The 24,566-nt window shown below is 38.2% G+C and overlaps 1 protein-coding gene across 1 annotated transcript; it reads right to left on the bottom strand.

Moving 5' to 3' along the window:
* Window positions 1-2,015: 2,015 nt before the first annotated feature.
* Window positions 2,016-18,703, bottom strand: exoc3l1 (exocyst complex component 3-like 1). Its single transcript, XM_030135674.1, has 15 exons — window positions 18,458-18,703; window positions 12,698-12,873; window positions 12,136-12,355; window positions 10,957-11,169; window positions 9,786-9,985; window positions 8,637-8,855; window positions 8,455-8,525; window positions 8,056-8,173; window positions 7,833-7,958; window positions 7,444-7,544; window positions 7,155-7,271; window positions 6,163-6,433; window positions 5,028-5,183; window positions 4,399-4,532; window positions 2,016-3,133 (listed from the first exon to the last, which is right to left on the bottom strand). The coding sequence occupies exons 1-15, from the start codon at window positions 18,498-18,500 to the stop codon at window positions 2,947-2,949; spliced, it is 2,352 nt and encodes a 783-aa protein (XP_029991534.1). The 5' UTR covers window positions 18,501-18,703; the 3' UTR covers window positions 2,016-2,946.
* Between the last annotated feature and the right edge of the window lie 5,863 nt (window positions 18,704-24,566).

Below are 24,566 nucleotides of genomic sequence, written 5' to 3'. Positions count from 1 at the left end.
CGACTGAACTGGACTTCATACATGTTTCTGATCCAGTTTGGAGTTGGGATTTTATTTCATTTTATGTCATTTTTACTGGAGACATACAAGAGCTAATTAAAAAAAAAAAAAAAAAAAGAACTACTGTCATCTGTAAGTTGAGTAAATCATAAACTGAGGCAGAATATTGTTAAAATTGTACTAATTTTTCTGTTTTTCCATGTTATTCACATTTTATTGTGAAAGGACAGTGTAAGTGCCAGGTGGTATTTTCTTTGTCACATCCGGGGAGGAGTCATGTGAGGGTGGTACCTACGACACTACAGTAGTAAAATCAGCTGTTTCACCTGTTGAATGAATGAACTGAGGGGGTGAGGGGGGAAGGTCCTACTTTGCTGACCGCCGCCAAAAGTATACTGTCTTGGATGTTTTTAAATATTGCTGGATTATTTCACCGTTTGTTTTTTAGCCCTAATGAACATACGGAACGATGTTCCTCTGGAGCTCAGTTTTTTTATTGTTTAGCAGCGAGTCCGGCAGATAAAGATTCTTTTTCCTTCGCTTAGCCTCTCAGCGACATTGTTTCATTAAAAGTCGCCCAACAGACAGTTTGTAAATATAAACATTTTCATGTAATTTTCTTTTTTACACAAAAACATAGAAAAAAGTTTGTAGTTGTCATTACACTGGTCAACAACAAATTTATTGTTGAAGTTCTTTGAGCTGGTTTAGGATCATTTTGGTGCTGAACCCAAAAATCACATTAATTTTGCTCCATCAGGTCAACTTTCTGAACTATGCTACATATTGGCTTTTTAACATTTTTGCTCACATTTATGGGCATTTTCACATCATATGATACAAAATTCTTTCATATTTCTTGCAATAAACGAGTTCTGAAGATTTTACTTTTGGCAATTTATGATTAATGTTTTTTTTAATATTACAGGTGAATGAAATGGCTTCGACTAGAAGATCTTGCAAAAATAAGCCTGACGTATTCTGCTACAGTTTGTAACAATTAATAAATACATCCTGTTAGAAAATGTTTTTTTTTTCTCTTAAAACCTATTTTGGGTGAGAACTATATAAAAAAATCAACTGATAAAGTCACAAAAATGTAATCAATTTTGTGAGAAGATCAAATTTTTCAAAATCAAATTAGCAAAAAAACCTGACCTGACTGAGAAAAACCGATGTCATGTTTGGATTTAGCGGTGCAAAATGGTCCTAATTCAGTTGAAAAAACCTAGACAACTTGCAAAAAACATTTTTTTTGTAACCCAGTGTTATTTCTAGGTTATTATGATGGTATTTTACTGGTCTGACCCACTTTAGATCATATTGGTCTGAATGTGGAAACTGAATTAAGATAATTTTAACATTTGTCTTCAGTGTAATTGGTGTATTTCACAAATTGATCCATGGGAGGGATCGGAGTCTTTGGCGGGCCACTTTTAGCCCATGGACCGTATGTTTGATCAAAAGGCAGGTTAAACAACACCCAAACTGTTCCTCAATGACCTGAAAACATCTGGTGACGTGACTGTGACACAGATTTAGCTCCTGGATCAGTTAGAACTCCCCATGTGTTCTGGACCGACCCATTAGTCTGCATCCACGTCGTACCCGTTTACCTGCTGTGATGTACTTCGTATCAGTGAGCTACGAACCTGCTGAAAACTCAGTCTCTCAGTGTTTTTAGTGAATGCAGTGTCTGAGTTAACGTTAGCTTGTGTTGTACAGCGTTCAGAATGATAACGTATCGGCCGCTTCCACTTACTGTACCAAGAAAGTTGAAAAACCTCAGAGCATTTATGCCTAAATTACTCTTTAAAACCTAGCTCCAGTGTCCCTGTACGTCAGCGTCATGTTCTATCTGAATCAATCCCCAGTTGAATGTGTGAGGTTGTCAGGTTCTGTTCTATGTTCCAGTCCTGTGGTCTGGATGCAGATCAATCTAACAATAAAAGTGGGCGGGACTTTCACTGGAGGAGAACTCAACTAATCCAATCAAAGTCCATATATGACTTCTATCAGTGATCAATAGGAACTATATTGATATCTGTAACCATTCACATGTTATAAACCATTAAAATATGGACATTAGAAGGAAAGGCACATCGTTAATATTTCAAATAATCTGCAAAAATTCATACATTCTCAAAACTTTGAACACTCTTTGCAGACACTGTCCTAAGGATGATACAGTTACATTTGGAAATTAATCTGATCGGTAGTTTTGAGAAAATTGTTGAAATCTAGACATTGGTGACCTCGAGTTTGACCCTTTAAGTTCACTCAAGGTCAAAGGTCATGGACCCAAATGAAAATCCATATATGACTTCCTATCAGTGATCAATAGTAGCTATATTAATCTCTCTAATCATTTACATGTTAGAAACTATCACAATATGGACCATTAGAAGTAAAGGCACACTTTTTAAGATTTCAAAAATTTGTCAAAAATTCAAAAATCTAAATTTCTCAATATTGTCGATCCACTTTGTAGACATTGTCCCAAGGAAGATACATATAAAATTTTAAATGAATCAGGCCAGTAGTTTTGTTGGAGAAGATGTTTGAAGTACTTGCTAATCAGTTGGTGAGTTCAAAAATGTTCCCCTGTCCTTGTAAACATCTGTCTGTCCATCTGAACACACACTGATAATTAAAACAGACCTCGTTGAACGTATTTGCCAAAGATGCTCAAAAGAAATTCAGCAGGACTTTACGTCATCATCGACCGGAAACGACTGAGTCTCATTTCAGTACATTTCCAGGAACTTTCAGGTGGAAACACAAAGCGCAGATGTTCCCTGGTAAATACATTTCTGGTAATAAAAGTTCCTGTGAATGTGGTGGAAAAGGGGCGATTAGAGGACACAGGGATGGACAGCAAACGACCGTCTCCCACCACACCCTCCTAAACCAATGTGGATGTTACACGTTGACCTTTGAGGCTGTTCATGCACACTTGGCGGTGGGTAGACAGAAGGCCAGGGTGGACGGAGGCACCAGGATGTCTGTGAAGATGGGTCTGTATCCCAGCGGCAGAGGGGGGGCGCTCTGCTCCAGCATGTCCAGGACTGTCCCCCTCACGTCCCTGCTGATGTCCCCCCGGACGTCCAGCAGCACAGACACATGCTCCTCACTGAGGACAGAAGGAACAGGACGATGAACCAGAACCAGGAGACAAACACCTACAGAGGGTCTAACTCTGGGACTGAACATGGACTTTAACCCTTTCATGGATAAATGAGGAAAACCTTAGTCCAGATGTTTTTTCTGTTTTTATTCCACTTTAGGCCTGAAAAAAACAAAAGAATTGAATTTTTTTATGAACCTATTTCTGGAGTTCCATAAATGTCCACTCAGCTGGCAGCAAAGAATTATGAATTTAACAAACTAATGCCAGAAAATGATGAAAACTATAAAATAAAAAAAAAATTAATCCTGATAATCTGATGTTTTGTCACATTTTAATATGTTCTAATATTAGCTGTTATACCACATAATTTTTCAATAACACAATAGTTCTTAATTATATTTCTTTACCTATCGTATTGATAATATGTACATGATGATGAACAAATTGCTGTTCTTATTGTATTTTAATAGTGTTTTAATGGGTATACTTCACACAGACACACATACACACATTTAGATAGATAGATAGATAGATAGATAGATAGATAGGTAGATAGACAGATAGATAGATAGATTCAGAGCTATATATGTTTATATATTTAGAGTTTGATATATTTTTTGTTGTATGTATAATTTATTTCCTGCTACTTTTTATTTTACTTCAATGGACCAACTGTAACACACAATAATTTCCCCTAGGATTAATCAAGTATTCTGATTCTGTTTTTTGTTAAAACAAAAATTTTAAGTTGTTAATTAACTGGTTTCCACTAAAAACCTGTTAGTGCAGATCAGGTTTATCCAGAACAGTAAAGTTTCAGTTATGGTATGAATTTCAGTGTAAATACAGACACTGATGCATGGAGTCCAATTTAGTCGACATGGGATTAATTCCAAATTTCTTCCAATATAAAATAAATCTGTGTAATTTTGACCAATGATATTAATCCTTAGATGTTACTTGATGCTTCCATATTTTTTCTACCTTCATGCGTGTCCTGGTATAAATGGATTTACTAAATATTCCTGGGATGTTCAGTATTTCTGGCTTCCTGTCAGCCATCTTGGTTATGAGTAAAAAAAAAAAAAAAATTTCTCACGACTGGCCAATAGGTGTCAGTGTATGGGACGATGCACCAGCGTCCACTCTGTCGGCTGATATGGAACTAAAACAACCAAACCCATGAATATAGAGGAGAACAACTGGAGAATAGATGAACACCGGACTGAACACTGGGCATGAAAGGGTTAATGACAGTGAAAATCGACCTGATGTCGGGGTATTTCGCTATGAGTCCAGACACTTCCAGCGTCAGCATCATGGGGTCTTTGAGTCGGATGAAATCAGCCAGGATAGGCAGTAAGGCCAGTGGGTTGACCTCCGGTACCGAGCCTTCGCCTTCCTACACAAACACACAAACACAACAAAAGGACCTTGAGGACAAACTGTATTTATACCAATTATTTACATGTATTGATAGGATTAGTGGACCAGCAGGTATTAAACAGTTTACATCAGTAGATGGTTTTGGTCACCAGTGAATGTTTGGTTCTTTATAGTTTGATCTGATGTCTCAAAATCAGATTGCTGCTGTTATCTGATAAAACATATTGGATTACATTGTTTATATGATCAGTAATAATCTGATAACTATAAATCAGATAAAGTTCAGAGTATTAGTGTGAATGTAAACGTGTTCAGTGTCATCAGTGTACATGTGTAGACCTACATCTGAAGATTCATTAATGTAAACATATAAATGATGGGGCCTAAAACGGCGCCCTGAGGGGTCCCATTCTTAATGTAATGAAACACAGATTTATGATCACTGGAATAATCTGATAACTCCAGATGTCAAATGATGATCGGAGTATTCTCGTAGATGTAAACTCCTCACCAGGCTTTGGAAGATCTCCCTGAACTGTTGGTCGTCCTGAACCATCTGCTGGCCGAGCTGCCTCCTCTCCTCAGCGCCGCGACACACCAGCCTCTTCTGCATCAGCGCCCGGACGTATTCAACGACCATCAGCCACTGGGCCTCCTCCTGCAGCCGCTGGACACGCAACACAGTAGAAGGACCAGTCATTTACTGGACAAGGACTGGACGGGTCGACCAGACCCTGATAGACACATCTACTGTCAGACTAGAAACCAGTAGAGAACAGTTTGGAAAATATACACGAAACACCAAGAAATTATAAATAAACACAATAATATACTCAATAATTGCACATATATCAAACCATATATCTCTGACAGTTTTGCACATTAGTACTTTATATTTAATACTCATTCTCTTTTTCATGTCATTTTTAGATGGTACTTTGTTTTGTTTGTTTTGATTTCCTAGTTAAATTATTCTATTTCTATTTTTAAACGTCTAAAATTCTCTTTGAATTCAGTGTGGACGGCAAAGTAAGATTTTCATTGTACAGGGAAACCTGTAAATTTACTGGAAACAGTGTTTCTTTACTTTAGTGGATCTACAAATACACCAAACATTTAGTAACAGAAAGAATACTGGTAAAATTACACTTAAGGCATTTCAGGTCGTTCACATTTGTTCAAGTTATTTCTTGTGAAAGGACAGTTTGTAAATGTAAATATTTTCATGTGACTTTACTTTTTTCTACACAAAAAAATTTTAAAAAGGGAAACATTTTGAGTTATTATTATTATTTATAGGTTATTATGCTAATATTTTATTTTATTATTTTATTAATATTTATATTTTATTTTATTTTATTTTATATTGGTCTGAATGTGGAGACTGAACTAAAATGATTTTAACATCCTTGATTCTTAAGATCTTCAGTGTAATTTTTACACTTCACAAATTTGTCCCATGGGCTGGATTGGACCCTTTGGTGGCCGGTTCTGGCCCACGGGCCGTATGTTTGACACCCCTGGTATCCAATCCAACCCAGACTCATAAAAACTTAAGGACAACTATTTTGTCTTGACATTTTCCAGTCAGATTAGTTTCTCTGTCTGAAACGTCAGTAAAACCACAGACAGAACCCAGGTGTGACCTGCCGGCAGGGGGGTCGGACTCGGCTGTACAGGTCCAGGTGGTGCTCCAGGACCCGGCAGAGCTTTGGGGTGGGGTCTCCCTGGGCCAGCCAGGGTCGGGTCAGTAGACCTGGGAGGAGGGGCTGAAGGTCCAGTAGCAGCTGATCCATCACCAGGCGACAGGCCCGCCTCACAGCCCGGTCCAGGGCCGCCAGAGGGTTGGGGGGGGTCCGAGAGTACTGACCCCCCGCCCTGGACGACTGCTGCTGCTGCAGACTCTCAGTCGACTTCCTAGAGGAAACACAAGACTCTGTAGACCTGCACATATGTGGTTCAGTCTGATACTGGATCCACCACTAAAAGGAAGGAATGAAAGACACAGTGTTTTCTAAATAAAAGGGAAACAAACCTAGAGATTTATGGTTCTGAAGGTGAAAAGAAAGAGAAAATGCCTCATGTCTGTTTACGATAAGTACTATTGGTGACCTCTGCAGTAGTATTAGTGACCTCTGCAGTAGTATTAGTGACCTCTGCAGTACAGTTGGTGGGTTGTGGATATGTGTGGATTTGGAGAATAGAACAATACTGGGCACAGTTCAATGACTTGAGTATGGTTGTTAATACAGTATATCACAAATGCATAGGGGGAACTAAAATGTTTTTCCACCACTTTACCTGGAGCTGGTGAGGTGTACCTAATAAAGTGGCCAGTGAATGTATCTCTGTAATACAACTCGTGGCTATATTCACGCTGATAATAGTTTTTGGTACATTCTGAATGATTTAAAGTACAAATATTCCAAATTTAACCCAAATTTTGGAAAAAGCAATGGTACCAAAGTGTTGGATTAAGAGTGAGCCCACATTAGGTGTGGGGGGAAAAAAAAAAAAATTGTGCATATATATATATATATATATATATATATATATATATATATATATATATATATATATACATATATACATATATACATATAAAATAATACATTGATAGTTGAACATTGAGTCTCACTTGAGGATGATGCAGTTGCTGATGGAGGCCAGCAGATAGTGGAGGTAGAACTGGTTTCTGCCGTTGGTCAGATCTCTGCGTCTCTCTTTCCCAAATTCTACTAATGCTTCTCGAAACCTGAAGGCAAAGGCGTGAAAGGACTGAGGCTGCGACACACACACAGGTATAAAGGTATAAAGGGTAATAACACACACACATATAAAGGTATAAAGGGTAATAACACACACACACAGATATAAAGGGTAATAACACACACACACAGATATAAAGGGTAATAACACACACACACCTGTTGAGCAGGTTCTCCATCTCGTACAGACCCATGTGGATGGTCTGGTCTCTCAGTGACGGTCCGATCATCAGAGCCACCCGAGCGTTCTCCTCCAACATCTGTAAATAAATATCAACACATACAGTCTGTATGAAGAACATTTAATCTCTGAGGAAGTGAATTTTAATAGTTTCAGAGAATTTTACAGGAAAATCAATCAAAAACAAAATGAAGAAAACAATAAAGTGAACAAAATGAAGAGAACAATCAACAAAATGAATAAAATAATGAACAAAAACAAACAACAAAATGAAATTGATGATGCATTGATGATTTATTATTGATCATGTATTGTTGATGCGTGGGTGGTGTATTGATCATGTATTGATGACGTATTGATCGTGTACCTGTGTGATGATGGTGGGCAGGCTGGTCTGGTAGAACCCTTCGTGGTCTGTATCTGGTTCCTGCTCTCTCTGCCAGTCCTGTAACTCCACCTGCAGAGCTTTATGCATCCACTCAGACACACTCTTCTGCAAAACACACACACACACACACCGTATATTCAGTGTGTGTGTGGATAATGCATCTGTGGATCTTGTGAACAGGTCACAGTGGGCCTTAACTCACTCGAACACTCTGCACATATTTGCTCTGCAGCTGCTCCAGGCCTTCAGTGGAGATCAGAGGTCCCAGCTCTTCTTTCTCCATCTCGGGCACCAGTTCTGGATGTCCCATCATGTCTGGGCTGGAAAAGCAGAACGGTCACACACTGACCTTTGCACATCTGACCCCTTAAACATCACATCTTATGAAATAAAAAAAGTAAAAACAACTTTTCTCTATGAGAGAAAAGATGAATACTGAATAAAATAATGCATGAAAAATCAAAATAGTTTTTTCATACCTAAAGAGGAATAAAAACAGGAAAAAAACCTTGACTAAGGTTTTCATAATTCATGCATGAAAGGTTTAACACCACCATGAACAGGCTGTAGTAGAAACCATTGATTATTATTTTTTTCTCACCTGTTGTAAATGTGCAGAACCCAGTTGAGCACAGCGAAGATTTCCCCACTCTCCAGGTCCCAGCTGCTCACCTAAGACACAAGCATCACTTACATGTGGTTAATGAGCTCAACACACTGGAAACTGCTGATTAGCTGATAACAGAAAATAAAACTAGAGTATTTCTCTGTCTGGTCACTGACCTGTGCCAGGTGCGTGTGCAGACAGCGGTGACTGGCCCTCAGGTAGGCGCCCGTTAACCTGTAGTGTGACGGGACGCAGTGCTCCAGCAGGTGGCGCACTGTGGCCAGATCCGCCATGATGCCGTGTTGGAGAGCAGACAGGTGTCCGGCCAGACCTGGACCTCGGGTGTGCAGGTACGAAACGCTGCGGAACCGAGCAGACACCGCCTCCTCTAGTACCTGAACCACGGGCATAAGAAAAGACCCGGCATTAACCCTGTAAAACCTGAGCCATCAAAAATTAGCCACGAAATTCTAATTATTTGGAATTTAGATGTTTATTAGACATTTGAACAAAATCCAAGCCAAACATTTTTCCATATCATTTTGGTTACTTTATATTTTTGTATCATATTTGACACATTGGGTGTTTTTATAAAGTACCTTATTAAGTACCTTACTGAGTAAGAGTATAAATAATCAATTATCAAGTAACTAAGCATTGTTTTAGTGCATGAAGTACAAAAGGGTTAAAAAAATAACGATATAAATGTTCTTCTTAATGTAACTTTTTGAAAATTACCAAAGACTTTCCTGTAGAAAGTATGTGGATGACTTAACAATAGCGGCCATATTGAAAACGCCAAAAAAAAGCCCTTCCACTGGCTGCAGTAGGCTGATAATCCACCAGGGGGCAGAAAACACATCAGATCACACACAGCCAGTGTATTAGGCAGTGAGCCGTGCACCTGTGATTTGCATGGTTAACCTTTCGAAAAGCACAGCCAAAAAAATGGTGCACAGCTTGCTCAAAGCCATGCTAACTATCAGACACCACCCCAGTCTCAAATATGTTTTTCAGCCGTACACCCCCCCACCCAGTCCGAAATCTTTCAGGGGGCAGCAGCAGACTGATAATACCGTTGCGCTATGCACGTCGCTTTTACACCTGCCAGAATATTACACACCCTGTTTTTGTTTTTTTTTTATACACGCTGTTCCTCCATTTCTGCCTAATACGGCACATACAGCAGGTTTTTAAGAAAAGTATTGATCTTGTTGATTAGATAGAAGTGTTAGAACCTGGCGTAGCATATATGATACAAATGGTTTTAAAGGGTTAAGTATAAAACAGAATGAAGGATGATGGGTGGAGCAGCTGATGGTGACCTGGAAGAAGCAGGCTCTCCAACAGCGAGGGCGTCCCGGGGGCAGGGGTCTGGACACGCCCCCCGGACCCCCCCTCTCCTCCAGCAGGGCTTGGTCCAAGGCCTCCTCCCGCTCCACAATCCTCACCGCTGACACAAAGGGGGTGGGGTTCTGTCGGGCCAGAGCCAAGGCACTGCTGACCACCGCCCACATTTCCTTACCTGCACAGATGTGGACGGAAGGGTTAAAAATAGTCCCAGTGTCCGTGTGTGTCAACGACATGTTCGATCAGAATCAACAACAGCTGAATGTGTGAGGTCGTCAGGTTCTGTCTGTATGTTCCAGTCCTGTGGTCTGGATGCACATCAATCTAACTATAGAAGTGGGCGGGACTTCCACTGGAGGAGAACTCAACTAATTCAATCAAAGTCCATATATGACTTCTATCAGTGATCAATAGGAACTATATTGATATCCGTAACCATTTACATGTTATAAAACCATCAAAATTTGGACCATTAGAAGGAAATGAACATTTTTAATATTTGAAAAATTTGTCAAAATTTTTAAAATCAAAATTTCTCTAAATTGAACAAACTTTCATTGTCCCAAGAAAGATACCGTTAACAGGCAGAGAATTTGGATAAAAAAAAATAAAAAATTCTTAAGACATTGCATGCTGTTATTCTGCCTGTTATAAAATCTGTTATTGAAAGCACTGAATTGCCCTGTGTATGAATTGTGCTATATAAATAAATCTGCCTTGCCTAAATGTTTTGTGTATTTGTAGATTCACTGTCATCTGTAAGTTGTGTAAATCAAACTGAGGCAGAATATTTTTCAAATTGTACTTATTTTTCTGGTTTTTCATGTTATTCACATCTTATTGTGAAAGGATAGTTTGTAAATATAAACATTTTCATGTAATTTTTCCTTGTTACACAAAAATAAAGAGAAAAGTTTGTAGTTGTCATTATTTATAGGTTATTCTGTTATTGTTTAGATCTCATTGGTCTGAATGTGGAACCTGAACTAAAATGATTTTAACAGCCCTGACCTAAGTCCTGTTGTCACCGTCAGAAACCACTTAACTAAATGTTTTCCTCTAACTTCCACATTAAAGTACAGTTTCTGTTTTTCTTGAACGACATGGTTTAAGTGGTTGATGTGGTTGTGGGTGTGGCTTCCTCACCCAGAGCCTCCACCAGTCGTCCCACTCCACAGAAGTATTTGGTCACCAGCTCCTTGTCCTCGGCGCTCAGTGAACTTCCTGCCGTCCCAGCGTTCCCATGGAGCTGCCAGAGGATGTCATCCTGCCAGTGTTCCAGCTCCATGAGGCGGGCGTGGGCCTCCAGGAGCCTGCGGGACTCCACCAGGCGCTCCGTCTCCAACACCATGGTCCGCACTGGAAAACAGGAACAGAACCAGAATACTTTATTAATCCCAGAGGGAATTACTGTGTGTTACAGTTTGTCATACTCATATCATAATTACCTAAGTCATACAGTATGTGGACAAAAGTATGTGGACACGTTGAATTCAGGTGTTTCATTCTAACGGGTCTGGGATACAAAACAATAATGACTAATGTCAGAATATAGTTTTATATTGGGATAAACATCATTACTTTGGTTTAAATTGTTATCTTTGCTTCCAAAATGCCTCAGGGATGGTTTTTACTTCATTTCTCTCAATATTTTTGTTTAATCCATGACTATGATTTTAAATGTTCTACCTTTACATTTCTAAAATATTTTTCATGCTCTGACTGTAAATTATAATAACCATCTACTTTCTTCACATCTCACAGAGGAAGAAAAATCTAACATTAAAATTTAAGGAAATATTGGTGATTATAAACTATATGGACAAAAATATTTGGACACATCATGTCTACAGCTGTAAGATGTCCTGTTCATGAGGATTTAATGTAAACATCAATATTAATAATTAATAGGATATTTATCCCAATATAAAACTATGTTATATTAGTCATTACTGTCTTGTATCCCAGACCCCTGTTAGAAAAGAAACACCTGAACTCAAGGTGTCCACATACTTTTGTCCATTTGTGTATGAATTAGCTAATTATGATATCAGGCTAATGAGCTGCTCCACGCAAGTGTATTTAAAGTAGGCGGAAATAAATTATCAAAAACAGAGTCCACATCCGTCCTTGGTTTAAGCAAAACACATTTATCTAATTGTATTCAGTTGTTCTTTTGTATAATACTATAAATGTATTTTTGTTTTGTTTGTTTTATGTTGATAATTTGCTTTGGGCATTTGCTTTTGTTGGTGGTTGTATTGTGCTTTTTATATGTCAGAAAACATCCATCCATCCATCCATCCATCCATCCATCCATCTCACCTGAGTAGAGTCGTGGCAGGTTGCTGACAGCGGCCAGCAGTTGCTGGTGGTTCACAGACACGTCTCTCAGCTTCTCCAGAGACTTGACGCCCTCTGTGTTTTGACTGGACTCTAGCCCCGCCTTCCTCAATGCGTGGGACACCTCCCTCAGCTCCGCCCTGGCCTCCCGGAGCTGCTCCAGACCCCAGCCCACCCCCTCCAGGTACGACTGTACCATGGACTGGAAACCCAGAAGGGACACAATCAGTGCATAATACTACTACTAGCAATACTACTACTATTACTACTACTACTATTACTATTACAACCACTACTTCTACTATTACTATTACTACCACTACAGTAGTGGAAGTGGTAGTAATAGTAGTAGTAGTAGTAGCAGTAGTAGTAAATGTTAAGTTTGTGTTGTATTGTGTTGTGTTTATCATATGTTTGTGTTGTATTGAGCTCTGTGTGTGTGTGTGTGTAATGTTGTGTTTGTGCTGTGTGTGTGTGTGTGTGTGTGTGTGTGTAATGTTGTGTTTGTGCTGTTTGTATAGTCTTTGTGCTGTGTTTGTGTCACCTTCAGTCTGGTGTGTATGGACGTGGTTCTCTGACTCTCCCTCTTCTTGTACTGACTCAGTCGTTCCAGATGCTCAGGTCGACAGAAAACACCTGATGCCCACTTGAGGGCGGCGCCTCGGGCCAAACGCTCCGCCCTCTCCACCTCCGGCCATACTTCAGCCACTGGCATCACATCTGTTGACAAAATGTGTTCCTTTGTACTTAGAACGTACTGGACATTATACTGGATGTATCAGAACAGGCTTTACAGAAACATGTGTTCTATATATGAGCTTTAAATTCTTTCAGATATTCATATAAATATATGTAAGACAAAAGCAGCCCAGTATCACTTCAGATCTGTTAAAAGTTACAACAGAAGTACTAAGACAACACCACAGACTTTAACTGGATATTTGCTTGAACATCTTTAAGTCACTCGTGGTTTACACAAACTAACCTGAAACAGAGACACTACAGACACAACACAGAACATTCATATGCATTTTACCAACATCCAACACTTCAATGACCTAAGATGGAAATGAGCAGATTTCACTCATAAAACACCAGATATTCATTCAAACTACGTCATTAAATGAATTAAATTAGATTAAATGGGTCTGAAGGTTTTCAACATCCAAACCAAAGAGCCAGAATTCACCAGATTATCTGCCAAATGAGGTCAAACTCACTCAGTCATGGTTAACAAGAACATTTCTTAGAAGCTGCAGCTCTGCTTGAAAGAAATATTTGGTGAAATAAAATCCAGAGAAGGTCATTTCCCATGTGGGAGGACGTCTGTCAGGACTAATTATGGATTCAATTACTTCATCTGTCTTATGTGTTCTCAGAGGTCCACTTTCCCACTTTTGTTAGACATGTTATGCTACAGAAAGTCTAGACCAGTGGTGTCAAACATATGGCTCGCGGACCAAAACTGGCCGCTAAAGGGTCCAATCAGGCCCATGGGTTTAATTTGTGAAATGCAAATATGACACTGAAGATATTAAATGTCCATGGTGTTAAACTCATTTTAGTTCAGGTTTCACATTCAGACCAATATCATCTAAAGTGGATCAGACCAGTAAAATAATAACAGAATAAGCTATAAATAATGACAAACACCATTTTTTTGTTTTGGTGTAAAAAAAAGATACAATTACATGAAAATGTTTATATCTACAATCTACTCTTTCACAATCAAATGTGAATAACATGAACAACCAGAAAAATCAGCGCAGTTTTACCAATATTCTGCCTCAGTTTATCATTTACATATGTACAATACAACTTACAGATCACAGTGGATCTAAAAGTATACAAAACATTTAATAACCGGTAGAATATTGGTACAATTACACTGGTTTTTATTAAAACATTTCAGGTTGTTTATATTTGTTCAGGTTATTCACATTTTTTATGAAAGGCAAGTTTGTAAATGTAAACATTTTCATGTAATTGTACCTTCTTTTTTTTTTTACACTGAAACAAAGAGAAACATTTATAGTTGTCATTATTTATGGGGTATTCTATTATTATTTTACTGGTCTGACCCACTTCAGATCATATTGGTGTGAATGTGGAACCTGAACTAACATGAGTTTAACTCTTTAAAACCTGACGTGTCATCACTGACACACCCTGTGCATATGCAGTTTGGGTGGCTGTAACTCTTTCACTGTTTGTGTGATTGGAAAAATTCCAATGGTTTCTGAAACTTGAGACATTGCACTGTAAAGGTTTTATCGGGTCATTACAGTAAATTCACTTGTGCCTGTACTAGGAGCTGAAGAAGAATCAGTTTTAGCAGTGTTATAACATGCAGTAAACTGTAAATGACTGCTAGATTTTGAAAGATCTGGGAAAAAAAGTCCTCTGGAAAAACAGGCAAACGGACTCACTCACAGCATATTTTCTAACCTTTTAGTTAATCAAAACAAGAAAAAAGTCCATTTTAGACCATTTTAGGCTTAGGGTTTAAAGGTGTGGGAGACTTTTGTGACCAATTTTTCATCAGATCTGTCAAACCTCAGTCATATCCTCAGTATCACAAATCTGTAAGTCTGTCTGTGATTACTCACCTGAATCTCTTGCATTACGGTGAACAGTTTCTTAGTGCCATCCACCATAAACAGACCATGTGTTTACAAACAGAGCCAGCAGGTAACTCGGGCATCTTCGGAATTTTGTCGCGACGTGCGTTGTGGTAAGCGAAGGCTCGCCTGACAGCAGCAGCAGCAGCAGCAGCGTGACCATATGATATTATATGGATGAAAAAACACACGCGGAAACGGCTGAAATGCAGAAACAGCTGGAGGAATATGCATAGAAGGAAGGGAGCTCCTGCCGTTTCCGCCTCGTGTCTGTAGCAGCTGCCAGACAGCGGAGCGAACCGGTGTTTCCCACAGTGCACGTCGCGACAAAATTCCGAAGATGCCTGAGTGACCTCCTGGCTCTGTTTGTAAACATAGGTCTGTTTATGGTGGATGGCACAAAGAAACTGTTCACTGTAATACAAGAGACTCAGGTGAGTAATGACAGACAGACTTACAGATTCATGATACTGAGGATACGACTGAGGTTTGACTGATCTGATGAAAAATTGGTCACAAAAGTCTCCCGCACCTTTAAAGGGTTAACCATCCTTAACATTCACAATTTCATCCTGTGGACCCTTTGGTGGGCTGGTTTTGGTCCGTGGGCCGTATGTTTGACACCGCTGGTCTATGGGGTTCCCAGTTTACCCGTAGAAGTCCCCGTGTTGAGCTGAGCAGCAGAATCGATGTTTAGGGAATGGGATCCGCTGTTAGGTCTGACTCAAACGTTTCTCTGTGTTCTAATGGACGAGAGCTTTTTATAGAAGAGTGAACGTCGCTGCTGTTTCAGCTGAAAACTCAGGTATGAAGGATTCCATTTCTCAGAGGTTAGTCAGATGGGCAGACCGCCACAGAGTCTGAAACCATCAACAGTCACATGACCAGGATTTACTCCTGTCAATTGGACTTAATTGAATAATGCACTGGTTGGTGACTCAGCACACAGTAATGTGCTGTGTTGGAGGTTTGCACAGACTTCTACACATTCAGGACGACAATACTCGACCGTATAAGACTAAAGCTTCAGGGTTTGTCTGACAGAGCTGCAGATATTTGGGTGTTTCAGTTTCACAAACAGAGCTGACATCATGGGACTAAATCTGAGACTCACTGAAACGTCGTCATCAGCAATTCTGTAAAACAATAAAGCTCAGTCAGGAAAGTGATGAGTCTAATGCTGTGGCTGCAACAGAGTCGACTGGAAAACACAACTACACAACAACTACATACAACCCATGTCCCTGTATGTCAGCAGCATGTTCTATCTGAATCAATCCCCGGTTGAATGTGTGAGGTTGTCCGGTTCTGTCTCTGTGTTCCAGTCCTGTGGTCTGGATGCAGATCAGTCTAACAATAGAAGTGAATGGCACTCTGGAGGAAAACTAAACTGATTCAGTCAAAGTTCATATATGACTTCTATTAGTGATCAGTAGGAACTATACTGATATCTGGAACCATTTACTTGTTATAAACCATCAAAATACGGACCATTAGAAGAAAAAGCAAATTTTTAATATTTCAAAAAAATTATCAAAAATTCAAAAATAAAAATTTCTCAAAACTGTGAACAAACTTTGTAGACATTGTCCTAAGGAAGAGACAGATTACATTAGCTGAAAGGACAGACTGAATATAATCAGTGGATGGAAGAACCGGGACTTGGGCGTCACCTTGTTGAAGTGACCATATTTAGACATAAGGACCATGAGTAAGTTAGTTAGTGCTTAATACTTGCTTATTGAACTGATGAAAAAAGAAACTTCGTTAAGCTAACTTAGTACAATTCAACTAATTTCCATCATATTGGACATATGTGTGGTATATGACTAAATGCAAGAAATCTGGAGGAAATTTTGGCTGTTTTTAGTCCAAACACTCATTCTTCAAAGTTATCAAGGTGCATATTTTAATTTAGAATGCAGTGTGTTGGATTTAATAACTGAATACCCCTGACCTCACCCTCTAAGACAGAAGACAAACTAAGGCGGCTGTTGAATTAAACTGAATTGTTGAATTACAGTCAGTGGCTTATTATTGTCAGATGTTGAGGAAATGAAAACACAGTTTTTATTTCAAAGTGATTATATACTAATGACAACCTAGTTATGTGTTTAACTCCATTTCTGTCATTTAGATATACCCAAATCCTACTTATTGCACTTTTAAATGCTTGAAATTTAAGTTATTTATAGATTTGACAAACAATATTTTGTAAATCTCACAGTAACATTCAATCAACAGTTGTTCTGGAGCTTTGCAGATTATACCAGATGGCCTGTTGTTATGTCAGTTCAGTTTAGATCTATATGACCAAGTCAATACAATAACATCTCAAGGCCTTTAACATAATAGGATATTAAATAATAATGAGTAAATGTAAATGTGAACATGTGTAATTCCATGATAAGATACTGGACGTCATTTACTGATGAGTGGAAACTCCAGAACAACACATGGATTTTAACAAATATTTTATCTTAAATAAACATTTTTACTCAGATGATTCAAAGTACATCATGTTGTCATCCACTCCAAAAAGTTCACTTTAAAAGGCTGAGTTTGTAAAATGCTGGATTTTGACCGTTTTGTTCCTGACTCTGTAACTCTGGCAGATCCTCAATATGTTATCAATGCACAGACAGGGCAGCACTGATCACACATATGTATCAGTATGAGTCCTGCATGGAAGGAAGAGAAGAGTTCATTCAAGGTTTTGATACAAGGGGAACATTTCCCCAGAACATGTCAGGGAACACATCCTCTACTACCTGTATATATCCTTTATATGTTGTATATATATGTATATATGCCTTTTTATCTGTGGTATAGAATCACCTTTTTGTATATATTATATTATATTATATTAGATTAGATTAGATTACAGACTTTATTGATCCCACAACAGGGAAATTCACTGGTCAAGGCAGCAACAGAATAAAGAGCAAGAAAAAATGTGCAGCATAAACATAGTGCAAATGACAAACAATATAAAATAATAATAATAATAACAATAGTTGGAATAAGTAAAAAAAAAACACTCTATACATATTTACAACAGAGTGGAATATTGTGCAATTTTTTTGTATTTCTTTGTATTTTATGTATATTGTTAATATTTTTCAGTATATATTTTCAGTATAATTTTGCGTGGTATTTTTATATGGTGTTACTTTCTGCACTTTAACTGTTTGCTGTTAAACTGAAACAGAGCAGCTAACCCTTGTTCCTGTAACAGTGACAATACAGATCTATTCTATTCTATTCTATTCTATTTTGTATATATGCACTTTTATCTGTAGCATAGAGCTGGTTCTTTGTATATTTTAGTATTTCTTTGTATTTTATGTATATTGTCAGTGTTTTTCAGTATATATTTTCAATATAATTTTGTGTGATATTTTTATATGGTGTTACTTTTTGTACTTTAACTGTCTGCTGTTAAACAGATACAGAGCAGCTAACCCTTGTTCCTGTAACAGTGACAATACAGATCTATTCTATTCTATTCTATTCTATTCAAGCCTGGCATATGTGGGTTTGGTTTGTAGTTGTTAGTGTTGGAGTGGTGGGTGTTGGCCTTTCACGAATGCTGTCAACAGCGTGTGCACATGTGGACAGTGTAAGTGTGTAAGTGTGTGAGTATGTGTGTGTGTGTGTGTGTGTGTGTGTGTGTCCTTTACCTTGGGGTTTGTCGACACCATTCTGCTGCTGTCCCGCTGACATTGAAGTTCAGTTTTCAGCCTTGAGTCCACCTGAGGGGTCTCCTTTTACCTCTGGGAGGGGCTGGGAAGGGGTCCAGGGTACGACACTGCTGCTGGAGGTGGTTGAAGCAAAACAGAGATGACACCGAGAAGAAGGAGAAGAAGAAGAAGGAGGAGGAGTGAAGAACAGGAGGATCACATCCATTCTACTGACGGCGTTCCTCTTCTCCCTCATACTCACTCTCTCTCCCGGACACATCCTCTACTCAGAGGCCGGCAGGAAGGGAGGGGGGGGGGGGGAGGGGGGGGGGGGGGAGGGGCAGGGACAAGGAGGGTAGAGGCAGATCTGATGCATTCAGGGTCCTGTGCAGAAGGTTGTACAAAACAATCCACAATGAAAAGTTGGATGATTAGACTAGTGCAGGGGTGTCAAACTCATTTTAGTTCAGGGGCCACATTCAGCTACATTTGATCTGAAATGGGCCGAACTCGTAAAATAATATAACATATATAACATTAGAACATAATATATAAATAATTTGGACTCCAAAATTTTCTGTGTAAGAGCAAAAAAAGTAAATTTACATTATGAAAAGGTTTACATCTACAAGCTGTCTTTTCAAACAATGTGAATAACATGAACAAACTGAAAAAATAACTAATTTTAACAATATTCTGCCTCAGTTTATCATTTCCACATGTACATTAGAACTTACAGATCACAGCGGATCTACAAATACACAAAACATTTAGTAACAGGCAGAATGTTGTTAAAATTGTACTTACTTCTCTTAAGACATTTCAGGTTGTTCATATTTGTTCAGTTTATTCACATTTTTTGCAAAATTATACTTTGTTTTAGTGTAAATACATGACAATATTTACATTTACAAAGAGAAAAATTTGGAGTTGTCATTATTTCTATGTTATTATGATAGTATTTTACTGGTCCTGCCCATTGGAGATTGAATTGGTCTGAATGTGGAACCTGAACTAAAAGGATTGTTAATATCTTAGTGTAATTTTTGCATTTCTCAATTTCATCCCAGGGGAATAGAATAGAATAGAATAGAATAGAATAGAATAGAATAGAATAACAAAAATACAGCAAGTATGTTCAGGTATTTATAAATAAAAGCTGCATAGTAGTAAAAGTAAAATAAAAGAAGTAAGATAAGAAATAAATAAGAAAATAAGAAGACTTTAAAATTAAACAAAATAAAATCATTATTGTACACCATCCTGTCCATATTGAGGGTGGGATATGAAGGGTTGTTAAAGGGGTGTCAAACATACAGCACGTGGGCCAAAACTGGCCCATCAAAGGGTCTAATCCTTTTATTTCAGGTTCCACATTCAGACCAATATGACCTGAAGAGGATCAGACCAGTAAAATAATAACAGAATAACCTATAAATAATGACAACTACAAACTGTTCTCTATGCGTTTGAGTGAAAAAAGTAAAATTACATTATGAAAAAGTGTATTTCTACAAACTGTCCTTTAAAAAATATGAAAAACATGAACAACCTGAAATTTCTTATGCAAAATACATTCAATTGTATCAATATTTACACAGGTACATTATAACTTACAGATCACAGTGGATCTACAAATACACTAAACATTTAATAACAGGCAGAATATTGGTGAAATTGGATTTATTTCTCTTAAGACATTTCAGGTTGTTCATATTTTTGACACTAAAACAAAGATAAAAATGTGTATTTGTCATTAATTATAGGTTATTATTTTACTGGTCTGATCCACTTTAGATCATATCGTTCTGTACGTGGAACCTGAACTAAAATGATTTGAACATAATTGCCAGTTAATACCTCAGTCATTTTTACATTTTATATCTCACGGCCGGACTGGACTGTTTGGTGAGCCGGTTTTGGCCCAGGGGCCGTATGTTTAACACCCCTGCTCTAATGCAACACCACTGATTCCATGTTTGTAAAATGAAGAGCCTGAAAACACAAACTGTCTTTGTCTCCATGGTCTCTGTATTGTTTCTGTGGGTCCTACAGAACATAAAAGTAGCCCTGACGGAGTCGTGGCAAAGGAGGGGGACAGGAAAACCATCCAGATGGTGGCAGGGGGGGTGGGGGTGGGGGGGACAGAAAGTGGAGGTTGTGTTCCTCACAGACTCTTGGGAAACTAAAAGTACTGGAGTCACATGGGAAAACTGATTTAACACACAGCACCAGGAAGAGACAATGTATAATGCATTCTAAGTCAATACTGTCAGAGAGGGAAACAGCAGGACTAATGGACTCTGACTGGTACTGTTCAGATCCATGCACTTTACTGGTCTGTCAGTCAGTCATTTATCCAGTGTTTTTCAACCTTGGGGTCGGGACCCCACGTTGGGTCGTCTGGAATTCAAATGGAGTCGCCTGAAATTTCTAATAAATGATAAAAAAAAATTTTTAAAATTAAATAAAAACAAAAAACATTTTATTACACCCAAGTTTAAAAGTAAACAGTTCCAGAGGCATCAGGAATGTTGGAGAGAATGGGGGGAGATGGATGTTGACCATTCTCATGTTTTTTGGAAATGTTCAAAACTTTTGGAATATTGGGAAATGATCTGCAATGTCCTATGTCAAGCATTAGGATACACAATTCCAAAGAAACCTGAAATTCTTCATTTATGCAACTTTGGTGATGACACTATACGTGAATACGATAAATATTTGGTAAAGCTGATGTTGATAGCTGCAAAAAAATGTATAACAAGGAATTGGGGGAAGATGAACGTACCACCAGAGGATCAGTGGATAACTACGATGGAGGACATATTTCTAATGGAAAAACTAACACACAGATTGAGACTACAAGAACCACAAATGAACAAAAAGTGGAAAAAATGGACATTATATAAGCAAAATAATTGATAAGACTGTGCTACCCAGACTTATTTATGTTGTTGTTCTTTTAAAACTAATAAAATATAAGTTACAAAAAAACAAAAACAAAACATACAAATAAAAAATATATGGTGAGTTGAGAGAGACAACCACAGTACATAAAAGACATGACAAACTCTGAAGGACAGTCAATCTCAACCTGACTTTTCTGTCTCCGTCCATAATAATATACATTATATATATAGCCTAAATGTCGTCTAAAATTAATGTTTGGTTTAAGTCATGCGTGGTACATGTTAAGACCTTTTCTTCTCCTGTAAGTGTTGTACATTAGTACCCTTCTATGAAATGAGTACAAAATACACACCGACACATTTTATCATTTAACATTTGACCTAGCACAAAAAAATAATAATGTATATTAACCAATGTTGGTGTTAATCATTGACATATGCCAGGCTGCAAATGAAAAAAAGAGAAAAAAAAAACTAGTCCAATTTTTATGGAGTATATTGAACAAAGAAAGGAAAAAGTTTTTGTTTTTTGCATCAAAAAATGGCAAATATGGCTTTTAAAGGGTTAAGAAAAATATGAGTTATTGAGTATTTGGTATTTTTGTTTATGTCTCAAGTTGATGAAATAATTTTTTTTACATGAAAAACAAATAGTATGAAAAACACTGTGTCATTAGTACCCCACTGTGCAGATGAAGTCCTTTTGGTGATTAGGAGGGACTTCTGTGGGTGGACCCCAGAGGGTTCTCAGACCTCTGTGACGCCGTGCAGCTGTTGGACCAACACCAGCCAAGACTGCAGAGGGACGCCTGTTTATTAACGGACCAGTCGTGCCCCCCCACCCCCTGCCCTGTTTACGCCCCCCGGCTTCCCGGACCTCTTCAACACTGGAACGAGCCCAGTGACCCTGAGGCCGGAGCACAAACACCTCCATCACACTCAGACCCAGAATGTGAATGTGGGAGAATTTTGGGTCGTTATTGTGCAACAAACTAAGAAAGAACTGACAAACACTAAACGGAGAGGGTTAATGAGGGGGAGGGGCTCAGTTGGGACTATGATTGGAATGTCACTTACTCTTTAATCATCATATTGATAGTATATTTGTTTAGTACATATTCTACAAATTGCTCTTCACATTGTGTTTAATAGTGTTTATGTACAGTACATACATACAGACACAAATATACACACATACTTGTTATTTGTTGTATTGATCATTTCTTTCCTTCTACTCTTTATTCTGTTTGAATGGACCAACTGTAACACATCATTTTTCCCAGTGGGTTTAATAAAGTATTCTGGTTCTGGTTCATAGGACACTAGATCGTTCTGTGCATCCATGTCCCTTGTTGCTTCATCCCAGCCGGTGTCAGTCTGACCTTAGTGGGAGTGTGAACTAACTCATACCAACACCCCCACCCCCTCCTTTCGAACCCCCTCTGGTTTTACCACCCAGTGTTTCCCTCATAGTTGTGTTTAAGGCCAGAGCAGAGGGTCAAACACCAGGATGTTGTCCCCATCGTCAGGGTGGGACCACAACACTGAGGACAACACGGCTCTGACCTGCTGTTCTTTAGACCCATCACCATGACAACACAGTCCACGGCATCGATCATGGCTTCCTGTCTGCAGAACCTGGACCTGTGGTGCACTTCCACAGCCGTCCTGAAAACATAAATCAGGAGTTCAGTCTGATGACCTGACCCTGAGTCCAGTTGAGGACATTTAAAAAATATCTGTCATTCATCAAGAGAAAGAAATTACAGGAAGTACTGGAAAAATATGCATCTGGATCATTTAAAGGGTCAACAAGTGATATTTAGTGAAATCTAATGGTGATGGATAGATCCACAATGTGGACAAAAGTATGTGGACCTGTTGAATTCAGGTGTTTCTTTTCTAACAGGGGTCTGGGATACAAAACAATAATGACAAATATAAATAATAGTTTTATATTGGGATAAATATCAGTGCATTGGTTAGTTTGGGTTAAATTATCTTTGCTTCCAAAATGCCTTAGAGATGGGTTTGACTTCATTTCTCTTAACACTGATTTTTTTTTTTTTTATCCATGACTATGATTTTACATATTCTAGTTCTACAGTTTTTTTTAGTTTTTTCATTTCATCAAATATTTTGATGTTTTTGTCCAATCATCATGCACAGGACATTTTACAGCTGTAGACATGTGTCCCAATATTTATGTCCATATAGTTTATAAACATCAATATTTCCTTAAAGTTTAATGGGAGTTTTTTTCTCCCTCTGTGAGATGTGAACAAAGTAGATGGTTAGTTGTGATAGAAAATTATTATTTACAGCCAGAGCAAGAAAAATATAGAAATTTAGAGGTAGAACATTTAAAATCAGTCATGGATTTAAAAAAAAAACAACAATCAGATTCTTTCTCATTTTGTTTAACCTTCGAGCCAAGCACTTTATAAAAAAAAAAAAAAAAAAAAAAAAAAAAAAAAAAAAAGAAAAAAACGAAGAAAAAAAAGTTTAAAATGAGAATAAAACATGCAAATACACCTGCATACCCACCTTCAGTGCTCCTGGTTGTCGATGTTTAAGATCTGTGTTTGTTTTGTTTATTCTGGGCTCATATTAAGTCAAATATAACAGGTGACAGTAATGAACCTTAAAGCTTTTCTTTTTTAAAAATAATAATAATAATAATAAAATAATATAATAAATTTCTTCAGTATCTGATACAATAACCATCAATTTTACTCTGAGCCTTAATGAACATCTACATGATCAGTGAATTAAATATAGGAACATACATACTTTTCACTGCAAAATAATAAATGGTGCTAAATCTCTTAAAGGTTCAGTAAAGTTCAATGGTTCACTGCCACAGAAGTACCAGTGGGTGTTTATGGGTTAAATGTTCAGATCCTGTTCATCCACTGATCCCGTCTTTAACCCAAACATATGGTCAGAGTATCCGAGGGAAGGTTTAAAGCCAGTTTTCTGCAGCTGCATGTGCGTGTCCTGAACGCAGACCAATCAGACTCCACCCTCTGTCGTTGTTGTCATCACCTTGAGCAGAGCCTCCACCCAGAGCAGCTATGGGACCCACAGGAAGTCTAATTCTAGACCACTTCCTGGATGACATTCCTGACCTGAGCCGCCTTCCTGCCAGACTCCGTCAGGCTCCGTATATACATCCAGAACATGTAGAACTCCCA

This window comes from Sphaeramia orbicularis, chromosome 6 (genome assembly GCF_902148855.1).
Source record: "Sphaeramia orbicularis chromosome 6, fSphaOr1.1, whole genome shotgun sequence".
In the NCBI taxonomy this organism is placed as follows: domain Eukaryota; kingdom Metazoa; phylum Chordata; class Actinopteri; order Kurtiformes; family Apogonidae; genus Sphaeramia; species Sphaeramia orbicularis.
The sequence above is the reverse complement of the archived record's forward strand: the minus strand, read 5'-3'. Positions and strand labels throughout refer to the sequence as shown.

Bases quoted from the DNA above. Each gene is read 5' to 3' on its own strand.
- exoc3l1 (XM_030135674.1), bottom strand. From the start codon at position 18,500: ATGTCAGCGGGACAGCAGCAGAATGGTGTCGACAAACCCCAAG. The intron at 7,272-7,443 runs GTGTGTGTGTGT...CTTTGCCTTCAG, and splicing joins ATGGAGAACCTGCTCAACAG to GTTTCGAGAAGCATTAGTAG. The intron at 3,134-4,398 runs GTCGATTTTCAC...TTCTGTCCTCAG, and splicing joins GCGAAATACCCCGACATCAG to TGAGGAGCATGTGTCTGTGC.